The 24,189-nt window shown below is 39.5% G+C and overlaps 1 protein-coding gene across 1 annotated transcript in view; it reads right to left on the bottom strand.

The window, feature by feature from the left end:
- SPATA16 (spermatogenesis associated 16) overlaps positions 1-24,189 on the bottom strand; it is a gene marked incomplete at both ends in the record, with an annotated part of 95,229 nt that overhangs the window by 8,762 nt on the left and 62,278 nt on the right. The window contains 5 exons of the mRNA XM_080349727.1: positions 3,951-4,031; positions 8,461-8,625; positions 15,623-15,735; positions 15,974-16,120; positions 19,375-19,522. Coding sequence (XP_080205853.1) covers positions 3,951-4,031; positions 8,461-8,625; positions 15,623-15,735; positions 15,974-16,120; positions 19,375-19,522 — 654 coding nt within the window. The remainder of the gene's footprint in view (positions 1-3,950; positions 4,032-8,460; positions 8,626-15,622; positions 15,736-15,973; positions 16,121-19,374; positions 19,523-24,189) is intronic.

The following is a 24,189-nucleotide window of genomic DNA, read 5'->3' as shown; positions in this document are numbered from 1 at the left end:
TGCCTCTCACTGCAACAATATTGTCAGGCTTTATTAATGAATTTATTCTTATGAGATAGGAAAGTAATCTCTTTTTATTTCTTTATTTTTTCTCACAAGACTGCAGAGAAACAAAGGCTCTGTAGAGGAAAGGAGGAGCTTTCCTGCTGTTTTATGTATCAGAGATACACCAGACCCCTCTGCCTGTGTGTAGCTGCTATAGAGTCCTACAGTGGCCACGCAGAGACATGGTTCCTTGAGTTACTCAGGACCAAGCTTTACCGCTAGTCCTGGCATTCATGTTCATGTCAGATGTCACTTCAGATGTAACTCTGTCAGCAAAGAAACTCATCAATAATGGCCAGACCTAGCTGTCCTGGGGGTGCTCCCATTTGCTGGACTGAGTCTTGTGGGACCAAGCTGAACTATCAGGTTAGTTCCCCTCAATCTCTCTTGGAAGTTTCCTGGTCATTGCTGCTGAGCCTGGTGCATCAAAGGTCATTGCTCCAACTGCTGGGCTAAGTCAGTCTTGTTAAAACAGTAATTTGAATTAAGAAATTAAGAAGTGAATTTACACTTCAAAATCCCTAAGCAAAATTATATTTCTACCTCTCTTCACTGATGAAGACTGAAGCCTCTTTGAAGAGGGGGTTTGATACTCTTTCACATAGTGTTTCCTACTTTAGGAGGACTTCCCAGTTAGTCCACTCCCATGAAACACTGATGGTGTGATATTTAAATACCTTCATGACTCAACGTATGACGCAATTTGGACAGAGCCAGTAATGAAAAAAATTTCGTAAGCCCTAGTACGGTGCCTTAAATCCTCTTTAAGTGCAGCAGCGTGGCCACCAGCAAGCTGACCAGCAACCATAAAAAGAAAAGGGGTGGTAAAAAATTATTTAGGCAAATGTTCCTGAGGCAGGGTGGGACTCAGTTCCTCTGTTAGTTGCTTGCAAGACCTTAGACCCAGGCATCTGATTCCCCAAAATGCTAATACAAAGCTCACATTTTATCCAGAGAACTGCAAGGGAAAGTGTCAGTAAAATCCTGGCAAATAGGGATTTTGGGAGACAGACACAGCTCATTTTTCCTGCCTCTGAGGCATTTTTCAGGGATATCTAGTACATGGGTAAAAGAGTCTGCAAGAGGATATTTCTTAATCTCACAAAGTAATGTGGGCACTCCTGGGTCAGGTCTCCTTGTGGCTGGAGAATGTGTAGTCTGGTAATGCTGAGAAATGAATATTCTGTGCAGTGATGTTCTCTTTTCTCCAGCTAATTATGAGGTCATTTTTCATTTCTTTGTATTTAAGGCTTCCAAAAATAATTAGCCCATTTGATAAATTAGTTTGCTTAAAACCAAAAATTTGTCAGTGAATTGGATGAGCAGCACGGCACCCAAAACACTTGAAGTTACATGTATATTGCTACTTTGTCACTCCTGTAAATTCAAATTTGCTCAAATTAATTTCAAACTAATTTGATAAACTCTCTACTGTGACAAAAGAAAAAGTGTTTGGGTGTCAGGCTTTGTGCCCCTCTATGTCAGATTTCAGACTGAATGAATTTTTTTACGGCTGACTCCGGAATATAAAACTCTGAAAACAGTAGTTTGTAATGGCAGTTCTGACAGACCCTTTAGCCATTTGGAAGATAGGCACTGATGTAATTCTGCTGCATTAGAGAAAAATTTTGAGTGCTTTCATTAGGTGCAACAGCTGTTTCTATTGCAAAAGCCAGACTTCACTGGTGGTAGCATAGCTGTCAGCTTCCCAGAGTTTTGCATTTATAGCTGATTGTATAAACTCCTTTATATTCTTTTTCACTTTCCAATATATGTAAATTAATTCAATAGCAAAAATACAAATAACTACCTTGTAACTAAATCTGTATGAAGGTTCTTACTAGGCTTCTACAATCAGCGTCACGAGGTGAGCAAAAGGAGAAATACTGAACCCCACCAAAAACCAAAGAAACAAACAAAAAAAGCTCCAAACTTCCACCAAGTGTGTTTTCCTGTCTCATTTTATATTATTCTTATTCTTATTCTTATTTTCTCTCTCTAGGAATGTGCCAAATATGCTGAAATCAATTTTGGAAAAAACTAGAAAAGAAATATTTGATGATGCTTTTTATTTCTTTGTTCTGATATATTATAATATAGGAAAATATTTTTGTGTTATGAAACAAACTGTGAGTCCCTCCTGGAACAAGATATCTCAAATCAAATAGTTAGTTGAGTTCTCAAAAATTAAGTGCAAAACTATGTTTAGAATGCAAATAAATTTTGAAGCCTCAGATTTTAAAATGTCAGAGAGCAGGTTTTCATGGATTCAGTTTTATTTGTGAATATTGAAGTATGCACAGAGTCATGTGGCATAACATGGGATACCAGTCCATTTTGAAATATTAGCTTGGTTCCTATTAAGATTATGCTGAAAGTAAGAGTATTTAGAGAAATATAAAGTATGTACATACATATGTACATATGAAAACACCAAAAGAAAATTCTTTATTTTACTGAATTTACAATGAAATATTAGCCAGTGTCCATTGAAATATGTGGGAATCTTTTCAGTGTCACCAACAGACTCTTAATGAGCCTTTAATAAATATTGAGATGTCTGTGTACTTGGTCTAACTTTCAGCAGTGACCTTTTCTCAACAGCCTCTGAATTGTGGTCGTTCAGAGCTGTAAAATTCAGGCTGGTTCTTCAAACACTTAACTGGGAATTAAAATCCTGACTTTTGGAAAAAAATTGTCTCTGATATTTAAGTCTAATGTCCAAAAATGGGAAGGATAAGTGTTAGAGAAGCACTGGGAATAGGCTATTTGTAAACATATCATTGACTCTTTGCATTCATCTTGTTATCAATGATTTTTTATATATGACATGAAATACGTACGTAATAGCATAAATATATACAATTGATATCATAAGTAGTGTTTGTATTGCAAAAGATTCTTATATGACCTGTAGGCAGGTGTGTGAGATTTAGAGACTATTCTGGAGTAGTGTAAAACCAGTATGAATATTTATCCTTTGTTTTGCCTCACGAGCATTTGAAAGATATGAAACCCAGGCAGTCTATAATTTGGGGCATTCAGGTTTTCGTTGCTTTCTGAAAACATTCTGTACTTGGCAAATGTTATTAAGAGCCATAGATCTGACAGGTAACCAGGGTAATACACCTACACAGACTTGCTCTCAGACCAAGGATTTGAACCATTAGCAATGTTTTCCCTTCCTGGTGAGGTGTTGCTGTCCTTGTCTTTAAAAGTGGCTGAATGTTAATGGTCTTGAATGCCCAGAGCTGTGATTTGCTCTGGTTTGAAAGACTTTGTAAAAATGTAAGATTACATCCCAGCCTGACCTATTATTCATTATGTCGGGTCAGATTCATCTGTGCAGAGAACCAACATAAGTCTTCATACACCCCACACAAATCCCTTAAGAATTAAATTGACCAGTTGCTGTGCAGAGTCTCCAGAAAGGCATTTACATGTCTTTTACAACTCACATCACCAAAGTCTCATTTGAGCTTCACTAAGGGACCTAATTTGTTGGGCTGAATTTTATTCCCTAACAACTCCCCACTACCACCCAATTACTACAGTACCCCAAATGCAAAGGTGGAAAAGAATTATAATTATATCAGCCAAAAATAAGCTATTCAGTTGTGGTGTGTTTGTGTGTGTGTTATGTGGGTTTGGGTTGGTTTTTTTTTCCCCTCTCATTAGATAACCACACCAGACTATTAACATGGGCAATGATCAACCATAGAGGCTAAAGCAAATAATAAATACATACCTATGGCTAGTGCCTGAGCACTAACCAACCTCAAGGTGTACAGTCAGGTTCAAATGGTACCTGCTTTCTTTTCTACCTTTTGAACAGATATGACTCAGGTGCACATTTACTCCCCAAGGAACAATGTACTCTCCTGCCCTTTGCTGCAGGTTTTTACCTGCTGAATTTTATTCCACACACGTCCTTTATCACTTCTTCCTTCAAGGGTGTCCATGGCATCTGCCATTAGCGACTGCAGCTGTGGCACCAAGATAAAAATTATCAGTGTGGAATTCACACAAAAATAACTTCTCTAAATACACAGATTAAAACCTAATTAAAAAATCATTTGTAGGCTGATGATTTTATTACTCATCTTTCACACAATGAGCACTGCTACCTCATCTTTGCTTCAGCCATTACACAGTATTATTGTGGATACAAAATACTTAACAATGGGAAAAAAAATCCTCTGGAAAAACTGTGTTTAAGCCTGTACATTTTAATGCAGTAAATGTTTATACTTAGTAAAGGAAGACTTGGGTTGTAAAGAATAAAGGCTCTGTATTTTATTCTTTAGTTCTCTGGGATATTCTGTCTTGTATATGAATACTTCTTAGTATTTTCTCCCAAGGCTAAAGTATCATAATTTAAAGCAGCATGTAAAACCTCACAAGAGGACAACACTAAAGCTGAGATGCTTTTACTGTAGCTGCAAGTATCTAGCTCATTTTCTCTGCTTTTACTATCCTTTTTCTTTGGCAAACCCTCCCTTCTCCCCATCTTTCAGCATAACAGAGCATAAAAACAAAGCTGACAATTTCTGGTGTAAAATATAAAAAGAAGCTGTAGGAAAATACTTGCTAATCCATCCTTAGTGCTAGAGGGAAGGCTAAAATTCAGCTTAGTTGCAGTATTGCCTCACTCCAGTACCCTTCCAGGTTAGTCAGAGCTTTGGCTCACCCTGCACCCTTCCCAAACAACTGAAAATGCTTCCGTTCCTCTTAATTCAAGTAATAGAGAGAAAAAGGTCAGATCCAAGGTTTCCTCCTGTCAGCAGCCATTAGCACCAGTGTTTAGTAACAAACTGGGAAAAACTTATATTTAATACCTGTGATATTGCTGTGGTCTATTACATCTATTCCCAAATGTTTAGTCAGTTAAAGTGCACCCAAACAATAGTTTTTGGTGTCTCTTTCCAAACTCGCTACTCATTGCAAGTGATTGGACAGTATAAGCATAAGCATTCTTAGAGAAATTTTCTCTTTCTGTACCTAGATGGGCAGCAGTCTAATATGAGTACATAAGGTGATGAAATTTAAAACATCAGTGTTTAGGCTCATTTGCACAAGATATTAAAATGGTGCCCTGAGATTCAAGGAGTAGATCTGTATTTCTTCAAGTTTATCTTTGCATTTGGGCTTTTGGAGTTAAAATCATTTGTCTGTGTCCCAACACTGGATAAAGGATGCAGGAATCTTCTTTTGAATCTCTAAATAAATTTGCTATGGTTGGTTCCAGCCTGCTTGCTCTCTGCTAGTGCAGACATTAGGTTGAATCTTAGTGGTCCAAATATTTGATGAAAAACTTTTATTTTTTCAAGTCATGCATCAGTATTCATGAAAAACAAAACTGCAAATTTCTGCCTCTGAGCTTAATGCAAAAAGAGTCAAGAACGTGTCAGAAATTTTCCGTCGCAATACTTTTATGACGGATAATCTCCTTCTATGAATCCAGAATAGACATAGCCCAGAGATTAAGGGTATTAAGGGCAGAATGGGCAAAGCACAGATCCTGCGTCAAACCAGGCGGAGCAGGAACTGGTCAGGGGAAGGGCAGGATTTCCCCATTGCTGATCATGGAGTGAACAGCAGCTGCTGTAGCAGGGACCAGAACATTGATCTGCCACCCCAAGGGACCACTCCGACAGCCCAGCCAAGCTGAAGTTAAAAGAATAAACCTTTCCCATTAAAGTTTTCACTGGTATTGATACACTCCAGTGAAAATCGCCCAGTGTGTGCTCAGGTTTTAATTTGTATCGCCCAAAGCTTTTCCCCAGCTCTGCTGGCAGACAAAATGTGCGTCCTACAAGAGCAGACGGTTGGCAAACCACAGTCATTCTCCCAAAGTTGATCTTTTTTGGAAAATATCCCCTCCAAGGAAAAATGTTGCATTTGAAAAAACATCTTGTCTTCATTTGATTTTTAAATTGAAGTAGATTTCTGCTTTTTTAACAAGATTTCATCTTGATTTATGATGCACAAATATGGTAACACTGAAATCATAAACCTTGGAGAGATTTTCTTCAGTGTTTTTCCCCACCTATTCAATTGTTCAAGCTAAATGAAATCTTTATTTTCCCAGTGTCTATGAATAAATACTGATCTAAAAAGGCCTCAGCTGAGGTTCTCTGTGCCATAGATTAGGACTCTATTTAGTTACAGGAAGACATTTACAGAGAAGAGTTTGTAACTGACATACCTTTGGGATCCTTGCTGTATCAGTGCAAATTGCATTATTATAAATTCAATGTGTATTAAACTTTATGCAAGTTATACTGTATGTGATATTAAACATTTGGCATCTTTAGCGTTTTCTACCTCCCACAATTGAAATGCCTTGCCTGGTCATAAACTCTTATCTCAGTTTTACTAATGTAAAGTCAGAATGACCTGAGAGGAATTACTTTAAATTTTTATTAGTACAAGTGAGATTAGAATTTGGCCAGCTCAGTTTTCTTCATGGAAAAATTTAGATATCTCTTAGAAATGTTGCTGAAGAATGAGAAGCACATGGAGTCAGCATGGGTGCTGTGATTCTAACCCCATGGACATGGTGAGGATGCCTCTGTAGCATCCACTGAGAGCCACTGAATCACACCAGTACAGCCCAGTCCTGCATGTGTTTCATCCTGCCTGGACCCCAGAGAGACGGGGAGGATGACAGGCAGGCTGAGCAGATGAGGCTTTTTCACTCACTCACTCACTGCACAGTTTGCATGTGCCGACCCAAGGATGGGCAGCAGAGTTCTGTGCTTGAAGCAGCTTGATGCGGTTGGGAAATGGCCCCTACTGGCATAAAAAGAACCTGTGTCCTGCAGGCTGGTGTCACCAGGAAAGGTAAAGCCCATCAATCACTCCCCAGTGAAGCCACTCTGCAAGTTCCTGCTTTTAGTCTTGTGCCTTAACACCATGGTGCCTGAAGCTGACTAAAATATTCTAGCTACAAAGCATCTGAGCTTCCATTTGCACAAACAGGCTGAAGACATATTTTATAGGAGGATGACAGGACAAAGAAGAATAAACGAATGCTGAATTAATACATTTTAATGCTCTGGACAGGAGAGCTGGTAGAGATTTTCTGCCTTTATTCTTTCAAAAGAGATTTTTACCTTCAGCTTGGTAAACAAGGCGCATGTGTCTTGTTGGCAGATTTACAGTCTGCCACTTAAATCTCCCAGCATGGACCCTCATTCTGCAGAGTTCTACCCCTAAGAAACTGAAGAACTTTGTCTTGGGTAGCCTAGAGCCTTTCCAAAAAGCTTTCCTGGGAAGTCAGGCTTATGATTACTACATGACAAGATACAAGCAACACTGTAATAGCCTGTGCCTAACGTGTGATGTACCCAAAATATTGTACCCTGGAGAAAACCTATCACTGAAATGTGTACCAATAACTCAAGACCCTTTAGTCAGCCTTGAAATGTGGGCCTGCTGAAGTTTAATACTAGAAAACTTGCATCAAAAGGAGAATGTCTTATAATAACAGAGTTTCTTCGCAATGCCATTTCCCCTTATCTCCAGCCCAGACTTCAAAGTCTGGCAACCACCTCCTGTGGTTGCAGGCCGCTGCTCCTCTTCCCTAAAGCAAGCTGCTGTGAAGCTTTAATTCTGCAGAGCGTAGGAGCTTTGCAGGACTGCAGACAAATGTCAAGGGACTGGCTTTGGGAAAACCAGGAGTTTTTAGTGAACTGAAGTTGGATCATCAAAATTGGGCTGCATTTAAATGCAGGGACTGTGGAGGGACTTTTTTTGTTGTTGTTCTGGAAGGAAATGCTTAAATTTTGCATGTATGTGAGCTCCCTCTCTCCCCCATCAGAAAATCCGACAGCCTTGTGGAAGAATAACCATACGGTACTTTCTGATTGCAGGTTTTCAATATACTATCAAGCTATTAATGACTCTGGTCTTGCAACAGCCCTGCTAGCATCACTGCCCTCATTTTACAGAGGGAAAACAAAAGAAGAAAGATGGGTTTATTCGGAGACATGGAGCAAGTTGTAGATGGAGCCAGGAAAGAAAACCTTTTCTTTCTCTCCTCCCCACAGCTTCAAACTGATCTGGCCTGTTTTGCTGCAGGTGGTTTCTGGTGTTAGATACCTTAAAGTAGCATGATCTGAATAATTGCAATCATTTTTCCAGACTGGTCTGGGGAGGTTTGGGGAAAAAGAAGAGGTTTTAAAAATATGCCTACAGATGAGTCATGCTGGTTCTATAAAAGTCATCCTTGCAGGTGATTAGCACCTCCTCTGACAAGGCACTGCAGTCAGATTTTAAAACTACTTCAGGTCTGGCACATCGGAAAAATGACTTCCAGAGTAAATTGCAGCGCAGTGCTCTGCCCCAACCCTTCCCTGCCTGGCTCCCTGCCTCTAAAGGCCAAAACAAGAATTAGAAATAAATACTTACCAGCTTGGCATCCTGCTGACTGATGTCCTGCAGGTAGGGAATGGTTGCTAGCTCAGCCATTGCTTGATTAATCACTTGAGACTGTTCCTCAGCTCTTCCCAAGCGGCCCAGGAGGCTGGCGTAATGCAGCTTCTCTATCCCAGGTGAACATGCACAGCGATTGTCCTGTTTTCTCAGCAAAAGCAAGAGGGTTAGAGGAGAGAAGCAGAAAATACACTTTATCCTTTGAGTTCTATGCCTTGAGGCTTATAATAATATATATTTGTGCTGGTAATACTATAAGCAATATGGCATCCAGCACCTTTAAGATAATGCTGCTGGCAATCTTTATAGAGAGAAAAGAAAAAAAGGACTTTCTTTCCACAATCTCTCTAGTAGTACTAGAAAAATAAATATGTAGTCATAACATATGTGAAGGGGAGACAGCAGATAACAAACATAAATGCAATTTTCTCATTTGGAAATGGCTTTTCCATAATCCCCTCTGTTAAATATTATCTGACTTTTATGGATTGCTTTTAAAGTTTCAGTGAAGAGGCTGAGGATACTGTACAGTGTGTCAGCTTATGTTTGTTTGCAGACTAGGCAAATCCATAGTTTTCAGATATACAACCTTGAGGGACTAAAAGCTGCAGAGGTGGTCTTTGACCCTCTGGGCAGCCAGGCACATGGTATATTTTAAACATGTGAATACAGAAACTCAGCCAAGTGCTTGCATAAAATCTCAGCACCTGCTGAAGTGTTTGATGGATGGCAGCCTTACCACCATATTTTCAAAAGTATTCTGTTGCCAAAAATGCTAATAAGCACCCTACTGAGATTTTCAAAAGCAATTTGGCCTAGATTCCTCACGAGATGTAGCCATTGCATATATGCAATGCTCAGCTCATATGTGAATGCTCAGCCCTTCCGAGTGAAATTTCCATTCATCTAATCAGGGTTTTGAACATATTTAAGTGCCTGAAATTCCAAGAATTGGCATTGATTTTTCAAAACCACTTCCAGTATTTTTAGCAGATCTTTGTTCTGGCAGTTGCATATGGTGGCTTGCTGATGCTGCCATTAACATCCATTTCCAGGTAGCTGGTTTTAAGTCCAATTGTATATTGAATAGGGTGAATGGGAAGTTTTGAGTGACATTTTTCAATAAATTATGTCCTCTTTTAAAAATTAACTTCCCCATGCAAAATATCTTGATCTTTTAGTTTGATGTTGGTCTTTTTTTTTTTTCAGAAATTTGCACTAAGCAAGCATCAAATGTTATCAACATGACTATAAACATTGTTCTTGTATCAAGCTTAGGAATTTAATAACAATTCTGTCCTTGCTTTCTATACATCTTACAAGAACAATAATGGAAAAAAGCTTAGTTTTCTTTTAACTCTAGAAAAAATACAAATAATCCTCATGTAGTTAATTTTATTCACTTTAATATAATACCTAATATAATTGTAAAGTGGTATAAAATAAATGACAATGCATTGGAGACCAGTGGAAGGAATGCAGCTATAATCTAGGAGTTCTAAATATGGAAACAACTGAAAAAGAATGAGCTGAGCCAAGGAACTGGTATTTCCAGTAGCTGAAGGAGAGAACAGGGAAGAGGAGCTCTGGTCAGCAGTTCTCTCAAGTATTGCAGATAGCTCCAGTCAGCTGTGTTTGGAGAGGTTAACTTAAACCCAAGCATCACAGAGCAGAAGCGAAGCCAGCACGGTAGGAGATACCTCTTTGGAGAGAAGTGTGGTTTGATTAGTCTATTAATGAAAATGCCAAGAGCTTATTATTCTTCTCAATAAATATAATGTAGGGCTAAATTCCAAGGAGAGCAAACAACTGAACAGGGAAGGAGAGATAAAAGACAATGATAACAGAAGGACCATAGTGAATGAATAGGTTCAAATAAGACTGGGGTGGCAATTCAGCTTCTTATAGGTCAGGTTGAAGATCTGCAGTGTGTTTTATCAACTGTAGAAAAGGCAGAAAGCATAACAAGTTCTAAGATGGATTTTACTCAGTTTTAGGAATAGGATATTGCGTGACACAAAGGGGTATAACAGCAGATGATTTGACCTGAGGAGTCAGGAGAGCCCTTTCAGGCCTACCTTCTCATGAATTTCTGTTGACCCACCTCTAAGAATGGAGACTAGGACAATCTTCTTACAAACTATTTTTATCACTTGAAGAGTCCTTTTCTGAGGACCTGAGCTAGTATTAGTAGGAGACATCAGCAAATAAAAAGATTTCTGTGATCTCTGGTATGTGAAATTGTAAGTCTGACACAGTCCAGTTAGTATGGCACTAAAGCAAGGAGCAAAGTGGAGCCCCTTCTCCACCTAATCATTGGTGTTCAAAAGACAGATAGTTGTGTCCCCAGGGAGAGCTTTGTGCATTAAAATAAGGAGAAGTGATCAGTTAGTGACAAAGAGAGCTCTTATCAACATGAAATAGTCTCACAACATTTTAGATGCAGCAGAAGATTTTTCCCTAGTATTCTTGAAATCCACCCAAAACCTTTTTTTGTGAGCACAAAGAAATGAGTATACTGAGTCATCAGCTAAGAAAGCAGGTAAAATTCATCTCTCATCATGCTGCGTCTGTTGGAGGCTTCTCTAATGATTAAGAAAGTAAAGGTAAAAAGAAAACATTTTTTTTCTCTGCTTGACTCTCCAGAAAAATATGAGAGCATGCCACGTAGCTATGGGAAACAAATTGGGCATCTGTGCCAAAATGCACTCTGTGGACATAGCAACGTTATTTAAGTGTATAGTAAGTTGGAAGTAAATAAATAAATAAATGACAGTGGGGGTTTTTTTGAAGGGATTAGAGGAGGCTGAACATTGTCAGAGGTGGCGCTTCAGTGACAATGAAAAATGCAGAAAGGGAGAGTAAATAACTGCTGCTGGCAGGAGAAAAAATTCCACAGGGGGCTGAACCACATTATGAGAATTACATGAACTATAGCATAATTCAAGGAGCTACTAAGCTGCAGTAAAAACCATAATAAAGTAGCCAAGCAATCAGATGAAGATGAAACCAGCTCAGGTGGGCATGATGAAAGTTAAGTAAAGAGCAAACTTAAACGGAGACTTCAGTGGAAAAGAGCTGGGCCCATTAACAAAGACAAGAGAGATGCATTTGGGGAGTTAGGTAGCAAAGGAACCAACATATGGGGTCACAGTTGCATCCTGGTTAGAAATGCAGCAACATATTAAAACAATAAATGATTAGATTATGATGCTGTTATTTCTAAATGGGCCTCACCCTTGTTGTCTGGTATTCCAAGGAGAATTTAAAGAAAAAAGTAAAAATGAACAATTGATTTATACTTAAGGAGCAGCCTCACCCCAGGAAGGGCTCCTTTCAAGAGAGCTTTCCCCAGAAAAGTTTTTGCTGCATGAATTCCCTTTAAACAAACAAACAAAAAAAGGGTGTTTATCCCCAGAGGCATCCTTGAAAACCCTCCTTCTAGGAGAGCAATGAGGTCCTGATGTCTGAGAATCAGCACTGGGTTGTCTTCATTTCTCTGACATCATCAAAGCACCTACACAAGGCAGATCAGCCTATTCTGAATGGAACTTACCTACTATGGCTAAATAGCCAGTGCCCACAACCAGAGCAAAGATGGGTCAGGCTTTCATTGCAAAAAGGATCTGTAAATCATGTGAGAAGAGTGAATCATGTTCTTTCATGTATTAGAATTTTGGGATGATATCCCCACTTTTTGCTTTTCTCTATATTCAAGAAAGGAGTCATCCCTTATGCCACTTCTATTTATAAAGTTCTGTTGCAGAGTGCTAAAGAAGAAGAAAAGCAAAGAGGCTGGTCAGCCTGGATTTAAAGCAAGATCTGTCATATCCAATACGGGTGGCATGTTTAACTATCAGCTTCAAGAGCACTGTTTTGCAAAAGTCTGGAATGCCCCCCAGTAGTTCTTCTTTTCTATTGTGGACTCTCTACCACTATTTTTCAGCTCAAAATCTGAATGAAGTCATGCCTTGCAAGCAGCTCTGTAGTGTATTGCAATAACAAGCAGAAAAAAAATCCATCATAATGTTTCTTTAATGTCCTTGGTATACTTCAGAAAATGTGTATATTGAAATCCATATATATTAAACACTTTGCCTCTACTTAAAAAATAGACAACAAAGCAGTGAGATCTGTAAATGGATGCATCATGCTGTGAATCATATGGTCGATTTTGTTCACCTTTATGACATAAGCAGTTTAATAAGCCCCTCTGGCCACTGGTTCTCCTGTTAAATAGCATCATGAGCCATCAACATAGGACTACAGGAGGAAAAAGACAAACTTGGTGTGTACAAAGCAGCAGAAATTACACTGGTGAAATCACTTAATAGAATAAGCACTTGTCAGTGCTGGTAATCTTGTTTGAGATATGAGTAGCTGAAGGTCTGACTGATATATATTTATTAAGGCTCACACAATACCATTTGTGTCATGGTACGCATTTCTGGGTGGATGAGGTTTATGGCATTTCCCCACCGGCAGCAGATGATGCTGCGTGGGGACCAGACTGCAACATCCTCTCTCGCACGCCTCTTGCTTTACAATACACAAATGCCCTCTTGATTTACATGGGACTGGCTGTTCCTTGTGAAGTAGGGGGGGCAATAGAAAATGTTCTTTTTTAACCTTTATTTCACATCTTGCCAGCAGTGGTGCGTGTATAAAACATATAATCAACTCTAAGTTGCGTAGCTGCAAAACTGAGACAGTAGAACTGACTTAGAATAAGTGTTGCCAGGGCTTAATAAGCTCTGATTTAGCACTGAGGTGTTTTTGTGGAGAAAAAAAACCTGATTAGGACAAGCATTTTGGATTGTATGTTTGCATCTGCAAATGAAACAGAGGACAGAAAGGAATGTTTGTTCTACTAAAAAGAAATATATATTCTTTTATCTTCTTAAACTAAATTGCAAAGTTAGAGTCTGTATCTGAAGGTTGTCTTCTAGAAGTTTTTGATTCAGTTTGTGTGTGATGGAAAAATGATGGAATAGTACTTCTAGCCTCAAGAAAACTTTGGAATACTTTCAAGGAAGCAAAAGTTGCCAAATCACTGCCAGGCCCATAGATTTTAATCACCAGTACCAGAGCAGTTCTGGCTCTGTGCCTATCTGTATTATCAGGTATAATTGGCTTTGTCATTTGCTCTTTGGGTCAGAGGTTCTGTCTTGCCCAGATCATTCAACGCTATGAAAACTGAAGGGAAAATGAATATATTTCCACTGATAAGGGATGTGGAACCGGTAGCTGTTTGTTCTAACTTGGTGATAATTTCTTATGTCTTGGGACTTTCCTCCTCTCCATTAAAGCTCCTATACTGATGCCTTGGTGGCTGCTTATAAATCTATAGGACTATAGTTCAGACCTGTTATGCTGTTCTTGCTGTGGCTGCAGGCGGCACTTAGGCAGACCTTGCCTGAACCATGTGCATGATATGCCGACCTTCTCAAAAAAAAGGCGTTTACTGCTGACTGCAGTAGTGCTGGGATTTCACCCTGTATTTTTGGGAACCCTCTTCTGTTTCAGCAAGAGTATTTTAAAGTATGAGGTGAGGTCTACTGCTGGTAGAAATATTATGTGTGGGGACAGTGTAAATTCACACAGCTAGTGGGGATTGGCTTGAGCAATCGTGACACATGCCGCTCTCATCTCTTACTCGATCTGTTTGGTTTCTTTTCCCCATACCCTGGATACCAGATACCACATATCTCACTTGAACCACGTGGTCCTGTTCCTTCAGGTTAATCTACAGAATAGGGTAGTAGTGGGAAATCCAATACCCAATTTCAAAGTTTTTTCTCTTCCCAATACTCTTTAGAGGAATCTCACCTCTGAAAGCTCTGTGTCTCTGTACCCAAAGAGAGAATTGTGGCATCAAAACCATTGTTGAAAATTGGAATTTTCCTAGGGCTTTCAGAAAGACAAGGGTTTTATTCTGTATCCAGTACCCAACCCACTGTCTGTTTATACTTCTAGCTTCCTAAATGTTCAAAGTTCAATGCACACAGCAATAACAGATATTTCACTTTCCCACACATGCCACTTCTATTAGCCTGCGCATCAATAACTTGGGCTTTTGGTCATCTGAAGGCAATAGCACATGGCTTTGGGAAAGAACTAGAAAGAAGCAGCTGTGTGTTTCCTTCAGGTTGTGTGCCCTCAGCCCTCACACCAATGCAGATGCTTTATGAGCAACATTTTGGCAAAGCACTCAGCACCTTTACCTCCCACTAAGCATGTGAGTTCAAGTGCTTACTGTTGTTTCAGCAGCTGCTCTCTGAGACTAAAGGAGATATAGTTTCCCCAAATATCTAGCTAATGTTTCTTCCTTGCAAGGTGTTGCTAAGTAGCAGTTTTTGTCAACCTCCTATCTGGTATCAAAACCTAAGAATATAAACCCTGTGATTTGCTAAGGCACCCCTGACGACGAAATGGCTGTGATTCCTTCAACATACAGAAAACTAAAAACTGGCTATTGCTAGGGGGAAAGCGTTACCATTAGCATTTACAGTCTGGGAAGGAGAGGCTTCTTCCACTTATTTTCAGGAGAATAATTTAAGAATTGCATTAAAACAGTCTAGTCTACATGCAAATTTGATTTTTGACCTTTTGTGCTAATCAAAAGCCATGGTGCTAAAAAGCTGTGTACATTACTGCAGAAAGTATAGAGTAGAATTAACTAATATACCTTCAGTGTGGTTTTAATAGATTTGAAGGTTATTTCACATACTTTGCTACATAGGGATCAGGATGTAAATCACTAGAAATGCTTCAAGTAGCAATTATTAACTCTTGATGGAGATCCTAGTGATATGTGTAGTATACTATGTGTATTAAATATAGCAAGTAGTTTTGGTGGTTACGTGAAGCAAGGATATAATAGGCCATAAAGATTTGAGAAAATTGCATGCAAAGTGATTTTAAATAAACTGGGTACGATGTTAAATAATTAGGGCTACGTTTTAAAAGTATCTAAAACCCAATTAAACTCTTTTCCAATTGCAATTCACTGAGCTTTCTGGACACAGGAGGAGCATGTGGAGAATGAATTACTCACCAAAAAGGACACATCATTCACACACGCACAGGCTTCTGCCACAGCACACACTACACACCAGAAAGTGAATTCTATACTCACAGTTAATTTGGTGCTCCTTATAAAATCAATTACTGGCACGACGCTTTTCCCTGTGTTATCCCAATATCTTTTTGTTTCTTCACTTGTGAGAGGACAGAAAGGTGCTTTCCGGTCTGCAAAATGAAATCACAAACCAATATACTGTGTTTATTCATATACATTTTCCATAGAGGATCTAGCAAGATGATGGGTAAACTGGAGGAGGAGAGAGGAGGGTGAGGAGAGCTGTCTGGACAATCAGGGCTGATGGAACAGAGAAAGGGTCTTGAGAAATCCCCCAAAGCCCTTCATGTAGCAAGGATCATAGAGGTCCCCCTTGAGCTGTCACAGCTATTAAGCAAGTTGGCGTACCTGAAAAGATGGGCAGTTTTCTACTTGACCACCTTTCCAAGACTTTTCCAATATGTTTGTTTCTGAAACCCAGAGTCAGCAAGTACTTCTGGGGAGGCAAAGATGGCCAGCCAGCCATCTGCGGTAAGATGTGAAGTCCATGAGGATCTGGAATATGGAAATGAAAATAATTGCCACCATCACATTTCTTTCCAGTTGCAAGATAAGTTACTTTTTTGGAAGGAAAAGAAGGGAAGTCCAAGGAGTAAAATGTAATCCAAAAAGCTGGCCAAAACAAAAGTGACTAAACCAACACATCCAGCTATAACTGGATTTTGAAACTCCAGACTTTGCAACCTTTTGCATCAACAGCTTACATTTTGCTGATGCACAATATAAAACACATTCTTTCCATTCATGCTCTTTTCAGTGCTGATCATCCAAAGCATTAATAACTCAACACTTCAGTAACATAACATCCTGATCTTTTAACTGCAAAGCCCCCTGTTTTCTTGTTCCCTGAGCTAATGAGATTTGATTTCCTGCAGATTTGTCCTTTTGCCATCACCACCACCACAATCCCAGGCTTCCTGCATGTCCTTTCCGATCCACCCCACTGGCACATGACAGCCTGTGCTGTGGCTTGTCCAGAGCTCATGACTGTCACTGCCAAAAAACCTGCATATCAGCTGAGTCTCTCTGCCCTGACCTAAGTGAAGACAGATGCTCAGAGCAATTGTATAAACCACCTTTGCCTAGGGAACCAGACCAGTCCTTCCCTTCGTCCCCTTCTGCTGCAAAAAAATAAACCTAGATTGAATGTCAGTGTCACTTTTCACAAAGGAGTGCTCTGTTTTCAGGGAGCCCTGCTTTTAAGATGCCAGGCAGCACGGTCACAGTGACAAATGGAGAACCCCACGCAGAGCTCTCTAGACTTACCCCTATATAAATCAAAGCGAGTGGACCCGATATTTCCCTTGCAGCATGTTCTACTTCTGATGGATTCTCAATTTTGCAAAAAACTGCATTGTACACTTGGATTTAAATGTGTATCTGCTCCTTTTCCTTGGCAATAAGGAAAACTTCGAAATCAATTCAGTCCTTACACTCTAGCAGAACTTGGACTAAAATTGAACAGATGATTGCTACAGAATAGAAAGGTTATTTAAAATAATGTCTGTTATTTCACACTTACTGTTAAAATGGGGCCTAGCTCACATTTTTAATTTCATCTATGTGAGATACAGACCTGCAGGTTGAATGCTCAGTGGTATCACACAGGCAATGAGCTAAACTTGTTGCTTGTGATTGGTTTTTTTTTGTTTTTGTGAGCAGTGTGATTTTAGGTCAGATCTGAATAAATAAGTTGAGAAAACCCTAGTGCTTCAGTTGACTTCAGCTAACACTGTTGTGAATTATCTCAGCATTGAATCTAGGAAAAGGAGCCACATCTGCTCTGTCTAGGAGTGTTTCCAGGACAGAACGGAGGGAGGTTGGGAGAGGCTCTGCCTGCGTGAGACCTCTCACACCACGGCACTCTCAAAACCCTGATATCTGTGCTGTTTTTTCTTGCCTATCTATCCCATTTAATTCCTAGAAGCTTCAGTGATCCCAGAACCTCAGAGAAATTTGCATAAAATTGAAGCAAGTCTTTTAACAAATAGATTTTTGCAAACAAACGTGTTTGATGGCAGAACTGGCTCTGTCCAATCTCTTTTGTAATTGACTACAGTACTATAGGGTGCTTTTTTCCCACTTCTTTTTTTCTTAATCCTTTTCCTCATTGGGAAGACTAAGAAAATGACTGGTGATGTGTTCAGTGGTTCAGTGATTTACCAACACAAACTGAGTTTCAGTGCACACTTTTGCTGCTTATTTGCTCCTGGAAATCTCACCCATGCTTTATGAGGGGATTACGTGAAATATGAATTTATCTTTTTAAAAATCAGACTCGGAGTTTTATTTTATGCTCTTTCCAATGCCAATAATTTTGTCCCTGGAAATTCTCCACAAAGTTACGTCAGCAAGTAAACAGTAGACAGGGATTTTACAACCTCTGTGATAGATAAATGCCATTTTCCTTCTTTGAACAACCTAAAACCTACTGCCAGAAACACAATACATGGGTGGTCTGCAGCTTGCAAAACACAATGTATTTTTATAGCGGTTTCCTAAAGCAAAACAAAAAAGAACAAAACAAGTTTATTAAATATTTGCACAGTTCTGTGGTAAACAATTGGTTTCCTAATTCCTATTTGTGTTTTGCAAATAGGTTTTCTTTTCCTCCCCAAAGACACAATATGTTTTCTTTTGAAAGCCTTATTTATCTGCAGGGTGCTGGGACTTGGCAGTGCTGCAAGGACTAAGCCATCACCTCTGAGCTGGGTCTAACTTCTGCAGGATGTGGGCAGCATCTCAGCCTTTTGGACCACCTGGCTGGAAGTGGCAGTGGGAGGTGAGCTACACATTTAATTTGTGTGACAAAGATAGAGGCTTTCCAGAATTTGACCTGAGAAATGTACTTTTCCCTTTGTTCCTCAACCACCAGCTCAAAGCCAAGCATTATCAGGGTTAACTATGTTCCAAGCCACCAGGTTAATGATTTTAAGAAATGTCTTTTATCCCTCTGACTCTCTTCTGCCAAAATTTCATAAAAGCATAGAATCATTTTGTTTGGAAGAGGCTCTTAAGATCATAGAGTCCAACCATAACCTAAACCTATAATTAAACCACATCCCTAAGAACCTCACCTGTACGTCTTTTAAACACCTCCAGGTTTGGTGACTCAACGACTGAACTCGTACCCATTCCTCTTGAAATAAGGCTGTGGTCACTAGAATTTAAGTGTCTATTTACTCCAGGAGATGCTACTTGAGCTCACTCTACCTGGAGATGACAATGGGCTCTGCAAAGCCCTTGTTCAATCTGGATCCTACTTGTCATCAACAGGCTAAAGGAAGCCTGGTTATCTGTTCCCATTCCTGCAGCTGACATGTTTTCAAAGGTGCTGGTGAGTCCGTAAATGCTTATAGAGGGGACGATATTTGTGCTGCAGGGATGGCGATCAGTGACTGATGGAAACCCATGGAGATGAGAACGCACTTGGGTCTCGCTGTCACCACAATACACTGCAAATCTACCTTTGAAGTTGCACTAATGAAATTTAACAACTGAAACATGAGGCTTCATGGATAAAAGTAATCTTTATGGGGATTTGCAGCGTAAAGTCTGTGCTTCGCCTAAGTACTGAGTTGGTTACCTAAATCATGTACAATCACAGAGAGAATCTCAGACATTAATTCCCACCCCTCAAGAAGTGCAGAAATATAATGGCTCATGCTCCAGACTCTCTCAAATTCTTTTTGTCAGCCACATGCACAAACAGTAAACAGTGTTTAAGAGCACGTGAAATCTGCTGTTACCTGTATATATGCGCTCCTTGTAATCAGGATGCTTTCTAGCAAACACGTCCTTTATCTTGTTTATTTTGTCAGCCTTGACTTCTCTCGCAAATGGTGTGTACATGACCGAAAAAGCTTCTTCTCTAGTAATGGCTTCTTCAATCATAGCCTAAAAAAAGGCAAAGAAATGATACATTTCATGTCGGTTAACGGCTAGTTAAAAAAAAAAAAATTACTTTCACAGATAATATTTTCTCTTTAATAATTGCACAGTCATGCAAAGATAACATATTTTGGTCTTGAATATTAATTAGAGGAGAATTCAAATTAGTTCCAGAAAACACTGCCTATCTATACTCAGAAAATCAATTTAATGGAGAAAGAACATTTGTAAACAGTTTTCAGTGCAGTGAGCCTATGTCTTCAATGAGGAGAAAAGTATTAGATAAATTATCTTTTAGATGAAAAGAAAAAGTGATTCCATGTTCTCTGAAGGTCACATCTTTCATCTGAGGGTTTTATTCAGTCCTTGGGAGCTGGTTAAACAATACTAGGCATTCATATTACTCCTTGGGTTGGCATGAATCAGGCACTGTGTCTATACAGAATATTAGTCTTAAAATATTGCATTTAAACACCATTTGCATTAAGAGTAAAATTCATTCCTGTGCAGAGGGCAACATGAAGCTTATGAACCTTGTCATCCCCTGAAGAATGACTTAAATGATGCATCATGCTGGTCTTATGTGGAGAGGTGCATTTCACACTCAGTGGACCCCAATGAACTGGTGCTGGAACTGCCAGGAGGAGCCACCAGCCTGGAAATGGCCTTGCTGGGACTTTTGCCCATCCAGGCAAGGGAAGTTGAGCTGCAGTTGCTCCCGGCATGGGGTTTGAGTAGGACCGGGTTCAGCACTGTTTTGGCTGCATCTGTTGTTAACAAAGATTTTGTCTTCCTGACGTGGGCAGTTCTTTCTGGAAACTTGGGGAACTGCATTATTGCATCATGGCAAAAGCTTAAACGCACTTAATAGTGAGAACACTAACACAAGGTTAATAGAGGTGGTCAGAAAAGCGTGAGAGGAAAACGTATATATATATTTTTTTAATAGGGTGTATGATTCTCCTAGATCACCTTATATGCTGAAGTGATTCATAGAAAGTATCATTATGGGACTAGCTTGGTGTTTTATTGACAAGTCCTCACTTTTGTTCTCCGGTCTGTCCTCCACCTGTGTAAAATTATCCAAGATATAGTGTGCCTCTGTGAGTCATTCGTTAAGCTGATAATTGCTCCCACCAACCCAGGATGGAAGGCTGAGTGTGCCAACCAGTTAACTATGTCCCTCTCCTTAATGGCTTTAGACAACAGATCCTCTGATAGGGTGTTATGCCATTTTATTTCCATCCTGTTTATTGGTATGGGGTGTGTAGAAATACCATAGAAATGCTATAATTGTTTTGGGCAGATATTGGGATGGGCTGCCATATGTGCACCCTGAGTGCTTTTACTTTGAACACTCTGCCTGGATGTTGATGGTATCACTGGAGATTTGCTTATATTTTAGATTAGTATATTTGGCTAGCCCATTATCCTGCATTTACTGGAATGGAAGCAGTCAGGAGTGGGCAGTATCTAGCCCTGGAAAATTAACAAGCTTCAAATATGTGTAATAATATCATGAGCACCTGGGGCAGTAATAATGTTCCCCCTCAGTGAGGAGGAGTTCTACCTTTCCACGGGCACAGCTGTGTTATCCATGGTTAATGTCACAAATCTGGAGGTATCAGACCAGAAAACAGCAACTGTGTCCTCCTGCCAAGAGCTCAGGGCCCCATGAATGGATCCGTGCCCATGCCTCCCATGGGAATACTTACGAGTTTGCACTGATTTATAGGAAAGTGATTATAGGATTTCATATTTCTATGGACTTCAATTATCTTGTCATTCGGGGCCCTTAGAGGATCAGCAGCAAAACAATGGTACCAACCTAGCTTTCCAAGGCACATTTTTAAAAAAGGAGAGGCCTACTTGTTTCAAGTTTTACTGAATTCCATGTGTAAATATAGGCACAGAATTAGGTCAGCCTTATTTTGTGTGAGATGTTTGGTATTCTACTGATTTTCTAGAGCTTGGCAGACATTTCCAAATCTGGATTGATATGAGCATGTGAATGTTTTTTGGGGTATATCCATATACTTCAGATTTAAAATATATAGAGCATGGCAGCAAATTGAAAACCTGAGCAGGTGGGCCAGACAAGCTCTGTATTCTGCCTGCAAAGTTCACTTTTGGGTTTATCATCCTCGAGAACAGTTTGAGGTCACACCTACATTTTCTCTGTATTGACATGTACCCATGGCTACTCTGCGCAGCGTGCAAATAGTGACTAGCTCAGAGGGCAATAATGGTAAAATGTCAGCCAAGGGGGAAAAGAATAGATCCTTAGTTTCTGGTCAATACCGCTACAGAAGGTATTACAACCCAAAAGCATTTTTTTTCCCCAAGCTACTGACCCTGGACGTAGATGCTATTTGTTTTATTATCCTCTTGGATTTTTATGGGGTAAAGTCTTTAAGGATATAAAACTTCAGGCCATAAAAACTTTGGAGGAGAAAACTTTATACGATGAAATCCCTAAGTATTTTTTCTCCTCAAGCCTCTATGCACTGAAGTCTAAACTTGGGATGAATATCTGGCAATGTGTCCAGGAAAGAGGGTTGCCTACAGAACATCATCTGCTGTGCTGTATGGCATGCAGCTATTCAAGATACAGTCTCACTGTGGAGAGGATTGCAAGGGCTCCACAATGGACTCTCACCAGACAGAACAGGAGAACTGTTTTTTCCCATTTTCATAGGTTTTGGTGTCTTTCTATCTGAAAGGTTCTTTCTGCCATATCCTTTCAGATACATCATGGAGGATGTTGCTATTCTGGTCTTGGACTGGAAGAAGTATCAGGCTCTTTCATTAGCACAGGGATAGCTGCTAAACTGATGAAGATGATGAAAAAGATGATTTATTTTTTGCATATCTTCCAAGTGAGCTCTGCAGAAATATGACACGGTATTACACTCCAGCCTTCAATTCCAGCAGAGTTAGAAAACAAGAAGTCCTTGAGATGACCTTAAACTATGAGAGTTCCTACAGCAATGTACAATAATATAAGGACTATGATGGACATGAGTCCACTGAATTTGGTTTACCTCAGCAGCAGACATAGTCTATTGCTTCAGCAAAGATGCAAGAACTAGCTCAAGAAGAGGCTGCAGAGTAATCTGATGATAGGAAACATTTCTTCTTGTAGTTATGGGACTGACTCATGCTCTGCTATGTCAGGAGGTTTATATCCCTGTTTTGAAAGTGTGGGGAATCAGAGAAAGTCTGCAGAGAAACCATCTGGAGACAAAGTGTCTCAAGGAGTATTTATATTGTCAGTACTTCTATTAAAATGCCAATGAATCCTTCCATGAAACACAAGTGTTCACAAGGTTTGAAGGATGTACTTTGCTATCATGACAATTAAAAATCAAAGACATTCCTCAACAACAAACTTTGTTTTGATCAAGGGTTTAAACATATATCTGATCCAACACCACATACTCCTCTTCTCTGAGCACCTTGGCTCTGCAATATCTATTATCTTACATTCTACCGTACCTTGTAATGTTACATTTCACAGACCTTTTAATAAAACTTAAACTTTAGCCTAAATAATCTTATATGGTCCCTTCAACACCCACTAAAATTCTGTTAAGAGTCCAGATGAATAGGTAAATGCACAAGAAACAAAGCTTTCCCATGCCAACTTTTGATGGCAAATGATATAACTACTTCAATATTTTTATGAAGTTCTTGCCATTTTGCTTGCTTAGAGCAGATATAGAAGAAGAAAAATGGCACAGTAGCAGCAAATTCTTTATAAGGGTGACAGTAGCTTTCCCTGCTACAGTCCCTAACCTTAATCCTCTTTAACTACAGAAAGGTTTAATTTGGAAAATCCAATTATCTTGACATCTAGAATTAGCCAAAAATTTAGATATCTTTCTAGTGCCTTATCTTGCAGCTGCAGTGCACACTTAGCCACTGTCTCATTTACAGTACAGCAGGAATTGATGCTTTTATTGATGATTTTTATTAATGCAATGATATCAGTCAGGGTAAAGCCATTAGCCTCTTCTATGAACTGCTTTCACTCTTAGGCTGGTATTTAGAATTACGGGTGCACTGTGGTGCAGCCTGTGTGCTTTTCTCTATATCTTTCCAACCCTAAAGAAGTATCTAGCAGCCCTCCCATGAAAGTCTGTTGCTGTTGTGATATTAATATCTTCTCACCAGCATGATCTTCTTACATATTCTTTTTTTTCTGTAGGAGAAATAAGTAGAGAGAATGCCAGAGCATATCCTTTTCTCAATATGTTTATGGTATGAATAAATCATGTACTATACAATAGATGAGAACTTTTTGTTTATCTGCCGTGTAATGCCTCCCTATTAATGTAGGTCACATCAAATATCAGCTTATTTAGGTTCTTAAGTTATTAATGTATTTAAGTCCCTGTGAGTTATTTTGTGTGCAGTCTATTTTGAAAGTGGATTTGCAGAGTGCCACAGTGATAGATCTGTGTATTCTCCTGACTTCTGAAAGGCAGATGTATTGCAGATGGGTTACCTTGGGCTTCAAGGCCTGTTTGGTACTCCAATAAGTATCTCTTTATGTTTTGGGAGAAAAGAAATCTGTGCTTTATATCCTTCTACAGAGATCACTATTCATTAGAGAAAACCCCCAGAATACATAGACGATGGAAAAGGATGGAGGTTGCTCTTGAAACACC

The sequence above is a fragment of the Nesoenas mayeri genome (assembly GCF_963082525.1).
Source record: "Nesoenas mayeri genome assembly, chromosome: 9".
Taxonomy (NCBI): domain Eukaryota; kingdom Metazoa; phylum Chordata; class Aves; order Columbiformes; family Columbidae; genus Nesoenas; species Nesoenas mayeri.
The sequence above is the reverse complement of the archived record's forward strand: the minus strand, read 5'-3'. Positions and strand labels throughout refer to the sequence as shown.